The 9,485-nt window shown below is 34.8% G+C and overlaps 1 protein-coding gene across 1 annotated transcript; it reads right to left on the bottom strand.

Annotated features, from left to right (window-relative positions):
• Nucleotides 1-510: 510 nt before the first annotated feature.
• Nucleotides 511-8,971, bottom strand: LOC109792564 (AT-rich interactive domain-containing protein 4). Its single transcript, XM_020351986.3, has 15 exons — nt 8,442-8,971; nt 8,154-8,342; nt 7,564-7,617; nt 7,329-7,417; nt 6,369-6,645; nt 6,040-6,096; nt 5,661-5,692; nt 5,347-5,482; nt 4,754-4,927; nt 3,426-4,064; nt 2,666-2,803; nt 2,461-2,559; nt 1,428-1,528; nt 1,141-1,231; nt 511-1,006 (listed from the first exon to the last, which is right to left on the bottom strand). Exons 1-15 carry the CDS (start codon nt 8,586-8,588, stop codon nt 884-886), a joined length of 2,346 nt encoding a protein of 781 aa, XP_020207575.1. The 5' UTR covers nt 8,589-8,971; the 3' UTR covers nt 511-883.
• Between the last annotated feature and the right edge of the window lie 514 nt (nt 8,972-9,485).

Raw genomic sequence — 9,485 nt, 5'->3', positions numbered from 1 at the left:
AAAATAACTTGAACCTGTCCGTTTAAACATTTTATATAAAAGCGTTTTTCTAAAATAAAATAAGCACTTTTTCTATTTATTTTCTTTTTTGATGAGTTTGTCTAAATTTTTTATTAAAAAAATAAGTAACTTTTTACTTCTTTTAAAGCAACTCCTATTTACTTCTTAAAAAAATTTATCTTTTTAATAGCACTTATTTAGAAACACTTCTTTTTTAAATCTAACCAATCACACCTATGTCATGCAAGAAAAAATAATAGAAAACTAAAAAAATAACAATTCATACATAAACATCGTGTACGATGTGCTACCCATTGTAGCCTGATATTTGGCACTTGTTTGGTTAGAAAAATTGATTCAATAAAAACAATGAATTTAAAAATCAAGTTCAAACTGATGCTTTCTCACCAGCTTCTTCTGACTTGGCCAAATTCTAACTAGTTCGCCAATTGACCCAGCTAAATCTGATCTAATATTTTCATCACTCCATATGTCCGTCTGTGCGTGTAGTAGAAAGCCTTGAAAATGATATGTTAAATTAAATCATATAAACATGCTTAGTGCACAAATCTATACATTTTCCTTTCATAATATAGGACACTAAGAATACAGTAAATTTCAAACTCACTGCTCACAATTGTGTTTGTTGGGGATCCGGAAGTGGTAGAAGTTCCATAATCTGAATTAGGGATTTTTGTTCCCCTTAATCAAGAACAAAGGTGAAAGGGGTCCGCCTACTCCTAATGACATTTGTGTTGATTAAACCTAATTTTCATTTTTTAATCTATATTTCACTAATCTATCTAAAACGTAGAATACAGATAAATCCAGCAAAGCAGGTAACTAGTTTGCCCGCTACTCCAGAAGGGAGTGGGAGAAACTCTCAAAGGGGTCGTGAAGACATGGACCCTTGAGAATACCCGTTAGCAATATTTTGTTTCTTCTTGAAATTCGTAACACTACAATGAGGACATATATATTCTAGCCCATCCGTTTTTGCATAATCCTGCAGAAGTTGTGAATAAAAAAGGAATCCTTAATATAATTAAAAACAAAGAGATACGTTATTTTGCACAAAATAACTTTATCAATAACATCGAGACTCTTCGTACACAATAACTGTAAATGATGATATAATACCTTAAATGCACCAAGACCCTGCCTTCTGTCACAGCCAAAGTGGGCCCACTCACCACATATGCCACAATTCACCCAATCACCAGCTGCACTACTGTTTAACAGTAATGATTGTAAGGACAAAAAAAAAATAGATTAGCTGCTGCTATGGGTTGCCAATGATCGTATATTGAATGATAAATTACGAGTGCTTAAGTATTCAGAGTTCTACAGGAAGAGAGTAAGTATACAATCTGTAGTAATGTAACTGCATAGCTTCATTGACTTAAAAAATATTAAAAAGTACAAACCTGTGACACAACAAGCAACATTCTCCATCCACATCATCATGTGCTAATTCATATTCTAAAAGGTAGGTCTCATAATGTCTTTTCAGAGTGTTTCCAACACCCTGTAGATGAAGACAAGAAAAAAAAAATACCTTAGCTGCAAGTTAATTTCACATAATAACCAAACATCCAGTCATCACATAAATTCTACATTAGTTAAAGAAATTCTTATCGGTGCAATTTAACTTTTCCATATCTTTATCCAAACAATTCATCTGCTATATCTAACAATGTTTTGAACAATCTACAACAAAGGTAAAGCCAACCCATGTCCACCATATGACCATCACTAATTACACCAACGCATAGGTAAAAGGCCCAATCCAGAAAAATAAACTAAATGCACCATGTTTAGTTTTTGTAATGAGGAATAGAACAGATTACTGTAGAAGAAAGTACAAATTTAAGGCTCTGATGAAGGTTTTCTAAGGTAGGGTACAAGCAACAATCAGCTTTGGGGACCAAATGATAACATGAACAAAGAACTGGCCAGAAGTGAGCACGTAATCTAATTTATCCATATACAGGAGATAACAGATGCTTATGGTATCACCAATATATACGTAGAATCATTTACTCATGAGTCTTCAATCATTAAAATGCCTGCTCTGCTATCTGGAATTCTAGTTGTTGAAGATTCATAGACTCTAAAAGACCCAGAAGATGTCAATTAGTGTTAATTTAATTAAAATAATCTTTGAGTCCTAAGGATTCTTTGGGGAGGGTAAAAAATAGATAGTAAAGCTTTCATAGAGTCCTAAAGTCTCAATAGTCAAGTCTTTGTGGCGGCTCAGCTTCTCACCAAGTTATTATAGTTAATTTGGATTTCATTAGTGTTTTTCGAGGTGAAAATTTTCACATTAAGAGAGGAAAACCCATGCCTTGTCAATCACTCAATCTCAATTTTAAAGTTTAAAGTGGAATTCAGAGTCAATATAACACATAAAAATCAACTACTACTCAAGGTGGAGATATAGCCTAGACATAAACATACGGTCATTCTATTTGTTGTAGTGTAATTGCGCATCTTTGAGAATATTTGTCCCTTCCAGTTGATGCCATTGCCAACATGAAATCCTCCCCTGGTAACCACCTATAAAAAAAGACCAACAAATTGAGAAACAAAATATATATTAAACATAAATAATAATAAAACTCATCCATAATCATTATCAAAGAACACAGTTTCAGTCACTTACCTCTTTATACAAGTTGTAGAGATCAAGGCGTTTTCCATTGAGTATGGCATCAGGGAACTCAGTAAGCCCTCCTTGAGGAATCAGTCGATTATGTCCCCGGAGAATCAGAAACTCCATTACATCTTTGAGAAATTCCTCCTATACAGAAAGTTATAATTTTTCTGAATTTTTTAAGAATTTATTCCTATTGAATGCTTGCATACTAATCCATTCAGATTTAGTAATATTTAGGATAACATTTTTTTATCAAATATATATTAAAAAATTGTTAATAGGAAAACAATCAGAAAATGAAAGAAAAAAATATCCTTTTTTTGAATATGATTCGCATTGAATGTTTGCATCCTAGATTGATTGGCCCAGTATGATTTAGCAATATTTAGGTCTTAGAATAACATTCTTTACAAAATATTGACCCAAAAAAAAATCATTAATCAGAAAATAACAAGTGAAAGAAAAAACAGATCATCCTACTAGTATAGGTAATTAAAATTCTCACAACAATGTTTAGACAACAATCTTTGCTAAATGACAGCAACCATTTTTAATTTTTCATCAACTTATGTAGTATTTAGAGATTTCTATTTGAAGACAATGCTACATTTAAGATAAAACATGAGAGCACAATCTTCAAGTTATATCTGACAAAGAATTAATCTTCAGAGTTAGGATATTTTAATTAAAAATTCATTTTTGTCATGTAGGCTTAGGTTACTACTCATCAAATTATCCTGAAAAAAATGGACTAAAGGAAACTCACCTCAGAGCATGTCTGTACTGGGCCTCTACCGCAACCATGTTTCTTAAGAGGCAGCGGATTCAATGAAATAACCTGCTTAGACTGAGCTGCACTTGAAAATGATTTTCTGTGTGTTGCAGAAGTTGAACCAATACTGCTACGCTTTGGAGGGGCAACAAGTGGCAAATTAGCCTCTACTTGGGCACCATCAAAACCATCTATCTCAGAAGGTCCACTAAAAGGAGTCATTCTGGGGCGACGAATGTGAGGAATTGGCCTCATTGCAGATACTTTTAATCTCTGCCTAGCAGGAGTCAATGGTGTGCTACTCCCATTCACCATTTTTCTATCCTTCTCCTCTTTTTTTCCTTTACAAACAGTACCCTGCCCTAGAAAGACACCTTCAAGAAGACCAGGACTAGCCCCTTGGCTTGGTTCACATCTTTTTCTTGTAAGAGGTGGTGGTTTCAACCAACCAGGGGGACTGCTAAAAATTAAATTATTTTTGTTTGTACTATCTTTCTCACAGCTTTGATAGAAGAAAAGTAAGCGCTCAGCATCTCCTTTCTCAAAAGAAGCTATTGGCAACCCCTGAATACTCGCAATGCCAAGTGCAACTAAACTTCGAAAAGAAACCTCAGGGGCTAGCTGTCTCAAAATCTGAAAGGAGTAACAAGACAGACAATTATGAATTTGAAAAACAACAAATATGCTTAATACAGAACTCAAATTCTTATGGAATGTAAAACTTTGGGTACTGTACTAAAAATCCACGTATTTAGAACAAAAATCCTTGTTATTATCTGCTTCCTTTCATTATTAGCCATGCAAATGTAGGTTATCCAAATTGAAAACAGGTTAAGCAGGTAGGTCAATAAAGTGATTAGTAGGGGCTTATATCGTTGCTGCTTGAAACAATCATAAATTCATAATTATAAAACTCAGCGTGCCACTCATTCATTATCTTAGAACCACTCTCATAACAATAAGGCTAATCAACAGCGTATTTAAAGAATATGGTACTCCTATTTGAAAGGAGAAAGGTGATGAAAGCAAAAGCAATGATGCAGGGTAGTTGACAACAAAGGTTGATGCCATGAGGGAATACTACTATCTCCTTATTCCTAGCACGAAATTTGTCATCAAAAGCATTATAAGCAGGATAAATTCTTAATATCTAGGTTAGATCATCCTACAAGAACAACGAGAAGAAGCAATGATTAAATCATTGAAGAATCCACTAGTATGAAACTAGCAAGAAGGAAAGACATTGAGAAATAATTTTAAGCAATAAAAAGAGACTAACAGATAATATTACAATAAAGAAGAAAAGGGAGAGTTATTAAAACCTGCAAAGCCCACTGAGGAAGCTTCGTGCAAATTTCAAATACAGATGCTCCACAGGCAATAGAAGCAGATCTGCGAGGTTCAGAGATGTTTTGTTTGTTTCCATCATTGTTGAGTTGTGCAAGAACTAGTTGACTCTTCTCAATTATCTCATTTTTTATATGATTCTCCAAGAGCTAAAAAGTAACAAATAGGCCAAAGAATAAGAATCGAAAAATTTCAAGGGGTAAAAGTTACTTGCATAATGTATATATTATCATTGCCTTAAAATGTGAACTTATTGACTTGATGCTTATAAAAATAGTGATTAGACAATTTGATGATAAAGAAAATGATCAAAAAACTGTTTCATTCCAAAAAAAATGCTAAACTAAATTCTGAAAACAATAATAATATAACATATCTTGAGATAAAACAAAAACTTGCTTCAACATTCAGAAACATAATATATATCTATGCCTATAAAAAAAAGTCGTTGAGATTCAAGAGGTATGCAAGACAGAAACTAAATATTAAATATCAAGTGCAAATAGCATTTATTGCTTCTTACATTAATAATACTTGAACTATAGTAACATAGACATTTGGAGGATACCTGATCATTAAAACAAGTCTGTGCATTGCCGGATACCAGAAGTGAGATATGTGCAGAACTACAGGTTGATATATCACATCGCATGGTCACAACTCCACGGGAAAAAGTGGCTGCCTGAAGAGGAGGTGGTGGGGCACTGTACCATAGCATAGAGATATATATTACAATTTACAAGGTGGTAAACTATATTCATCTGTCAAATAAAGTCCTAGTGAAAAGTAAATGAACATAAAGAAATTTGAATAAGAGAAAGAGACACTTTTTTAGTCATCAAATGTATAAGTACAAGTCATATGCAAGTTACATCAACATACCTAAACTTGCCATGGAGTTTGCAACCACGTATCTGAAAAGATAAATAAGAAAATTGAGAAAACCTCCCAAGAGACCATCTTAAGGAGATGAAAAAACTGTAGCAAAAAGCACTATAAAATAAGAGAATCGTAAAAGGCCACTAAAATTACAACAGCAAGTTGTAGTTTATTATATCATATTGCTTCCATGGAAAGACTATACCAAATTGAATAATGATTGTGGGGGAGGGGGGGGGGAATAGTGGAGCTTATATGGAGTTATTAACTGTAGACTTTTTCTTTACATTATAAAAAGGGGTTATACATCTTGAGTTATGAATTTGCTAAAAGGGAGATTTATTATCAAAGATAATATCATTAAATTATACAGTCAACGTACTTCAATAGTTAAGAGAGCTCTGAGTCCATCCTCCAAAGACCTCAGCAATGACTCGTCCTGAAAAGAAACAAAGCCATGTGTAGTTGGCAAATAATACCTATTGTGGATAGGAGTGTTTATTTGAAAGTGCATTGTAATATTTCAACCCTTTCCTTAGTCCCACATAGGTAAAACATACTCTTGCTTTATCCCACAATGGAGAAACTTATTTTCAATATATATGTGAGCAGGGCATGTCAGTAGACACATTTTTTCCTTACATAAACATCAGAGCTTAAATGTGGTTCTAGTGCACACTAAACAGGTAGTAGAATTCCAAAGAAGCTTACAACAGTTGAAGGTTCACCACAGACGAGAAGTCTCAAGTTCACTTCATCTTCATGTATCTTTATGGCGGGCAGACTACCTGAGGAGCTTTCCTCATCATCCTCATCATCCATCTCTGGAGGATCAACATTGATTTTGAGACAGTCACCAAGAAGGTGTGGCCCCATCTCACTATTAGCATCAATGCTGTCAGTAGGAAGCACTTGATTGTTTTGGACACAGTAAAGCTCAAAAGAGGCACGTGCAAGGTGGAAAGCATCCCATGTATGTGTAGATGAACTGCAAAACATTTGTAAACAACCCTAAATGATAAGTACTACCTTGAAATTCTTAACAAACCCACTACTTTAATTTCTTTTTCTTTTTCCTAAGAAAATAAAAGGCTTCGAATGTTGCATGGATGCAGAAACAAGTCATACTGCACTTTGTCAACTCTGGCTATTCATAATTCAAAACAAAATATTTGTAAAATTTTCATAGATTAACTATCATGACATATAAACTAGACAAATTCCAGATTTCAAAGGAAATTATTCTTTTCATACATGACCCACCACTGGATGCATCATTAAATATGTGTATGCAATCAGTCATCAACATGATTTGTATCAGTAGAACAATTAGATATGTGTATGCAATCAGTCATCAACATGATTTGTATCAGTAGAACAATTAGATTTAGGACATAAAAAAGACATTTTGTTGGAAATAGTGTTAATTATATGGTCCCCTGTGGCCTGTCTTAGTTGTGGCCTCTTTGGAGGCTGCCTCAACTGAAGCCTCAAGAGTGGTGATTTAATCCCTCATTGATTAGAGATATGACTAAAGTAAAATTTATAAAACTTGGACAGTCCTCACTTTACAAGCCAAAATTGTGGGAGTTAGGCCCTAAACCAAATTCTAAGACATATCATAGTGAATGCACCATGATGCAAGTTGCAATCAAATAAACAATATCATACCTCTGTACTACTGAAAGAAATGCTTGAAGAAAATGGCAGGCAGCATAACAAGAAAAGGAATTCTTCCAAAATATAACATATGGGATTCCCTGCAGCCAAACAGCTTAAATAAGCCAATTTCCCAAATAAAATTATTAGAATGTATGGGATTCTTGTGTCTTTCATCATCCTTCAAAATGGTAGTTTGTTAGCATTGATACCTAGAAGCTTTTACAAGCCATTAAAACAAAATTACCTTAAGATGAAGAGCCTCTGCATAACTTTCTCCAGTTGGTAATTCTAAATAAACCTGCAGAGATTATTGAAATTACATTAGACAAAACACCACGCCCACACTGCCAACTAAGGAGGGAAAAATGTAAATTAGATAAGCCACATTAGTTTAAATAAGATCAAAACCTAAAAAGACATTAGTGATTTCAACATGCAAGATTAGACCTCAAAATTTTGAGAAAAACAGGTAAATTTCGTGAAGAATTTCTCCAAATATCACCAAATCTCCATACTCTAGCATTCCTAAGAATCACATTGACTGGTTCGATACTCGTGACCACAAATGTATATGCTACAAAACTCATCTATTTATATAGACACTGGTTTCTAAGTTTAACAATCTTCACAGTATGCAGCTCTACTTCCTATATTTCTCCACCTTTCTCCCATGGTATTAGACTTGGTACTGAGTACTATCCACCAAACAAATAACGAAGCAATTAACAACACAAACAAACAATTTACAAGCCCCGTTTCTTCACTAATCATCACACGAGTAACCTAGAGCGCCATAAACAACACACAACATAACTAAAAATTCAGAATACATACAGCCGTCGGCAACGTGGAACCAAAGAGCTCCGTTACAGCTTCACAAGTGGATAATTCCACACCTTGCCAAACCAGCGAACCAACTTCGCCATTTTCTAGCAACTCTCCTTGCAAGTAAACAAAATTCGGTTGATACGACTCCAGAACTTTCCTAAACTGCTCCTTATCCGGATTACGTAGAGTTTGAACCTGCATTAACAAAACATCGACATCATGCTATTCCCACGGTTCCCAACGTCGAAACCGAAACCTACATTACAACAATGTGAATTCGTTAATCTTATATACCTCAAGACGACCCGCGGAAACTAACTCGGGGAAAGGATAGTTGCGCTGATTCTGCGAGGACTTGTGCTCGGCGAAACTTGCGCCACATGTCACAGCGAGAAGAGTGCAAGTGTGTTTCGGAGCTCCTTGAGGATGAAACGGAAACATCGTTCGAGCTAAACGCAGCACCGCGCACACACACACAGTGAGAAAACGACGACCAAATTTGGCGCGCAGACGGTTGGACTCCGGCGCGACTGAGTCCCGCAGTTTCCTCAGCCGAAGGAAACGCCGTTTCGCGAAGCTACGGAGGAATTGCGAGGCTACGGCGTATCATTGGTCGGAGAGAGTTGCCGATCGAGGAAAACAGCGCGCGGCAATGGCGGTGAGCGAGAATGAGAGGAAGAGGAACTTCGAGTTTGAAAACCCTAACGTGATGGATGGATTGGGATTGGAAGATGAAGATTGAACAAGAAGAAGATTGGGGAAGCGTTGATGCGGATTCGGGATTCACATCTTCTCCTGTTGTTCTCGTAATGAGTAAAACGGCGTCGTTGCGCTTCTTAATTTGGAATTTACAAAATTACACTGCGTTTGTTCTTTCTTGGAGCTGGGATTTGTTAGTTTGTGTTGTTGACTTCTTTGAAAAATAATTTACCTTTTTCAAAATAAACGTGTAATAACTAAAATGAATTTAACTTTTATACATTTTTAGTGTCTTAAAATTGTAAATCAATAAAAAAAAATATATGGCACATATTGTTGAAACTATTTGCCCTATAATTTTTTTTATGTATCATACTTTTAATTTTCAAATTTACTTATTTAAACTTTTATCAATTCACTGTTTCTATGATTTATTTTTGTACTTAATTAGATTAGATATTAAGTTTCCATGAATGGATTTTTTAATACTAATGTGAGAAAAGATTGATACTTTGGTTCGTATTATTGGATCAGCTCAGCCTAATACAAGTGGGAGAGGAAAGTGAAAATAATAGTTATACTTATTATTAAGTCTAGTTAAGATAGTTACATAAATCATAGGAATTGTTAAAATTGAAT

The sequence above is a fragment of the Cajanus cajan genome, chromosome 5 (assembly GCF_000230855.2).
Source record: "Cajanus cajan strain Asha chromosome 5, NIPB_CcT2T_4, whole genome shotgun sequence".
NCBI lineage: Eukaryota > Viridiplantae > Streptophyta > Magnoliopsida > Fabales > Fabaceae > Cajanus > Cajanus cajan.
Note: the sequence above shows the minus strand (reverse complement) of the source record. Positions and strands in the feature narration are given on the sequence as shown.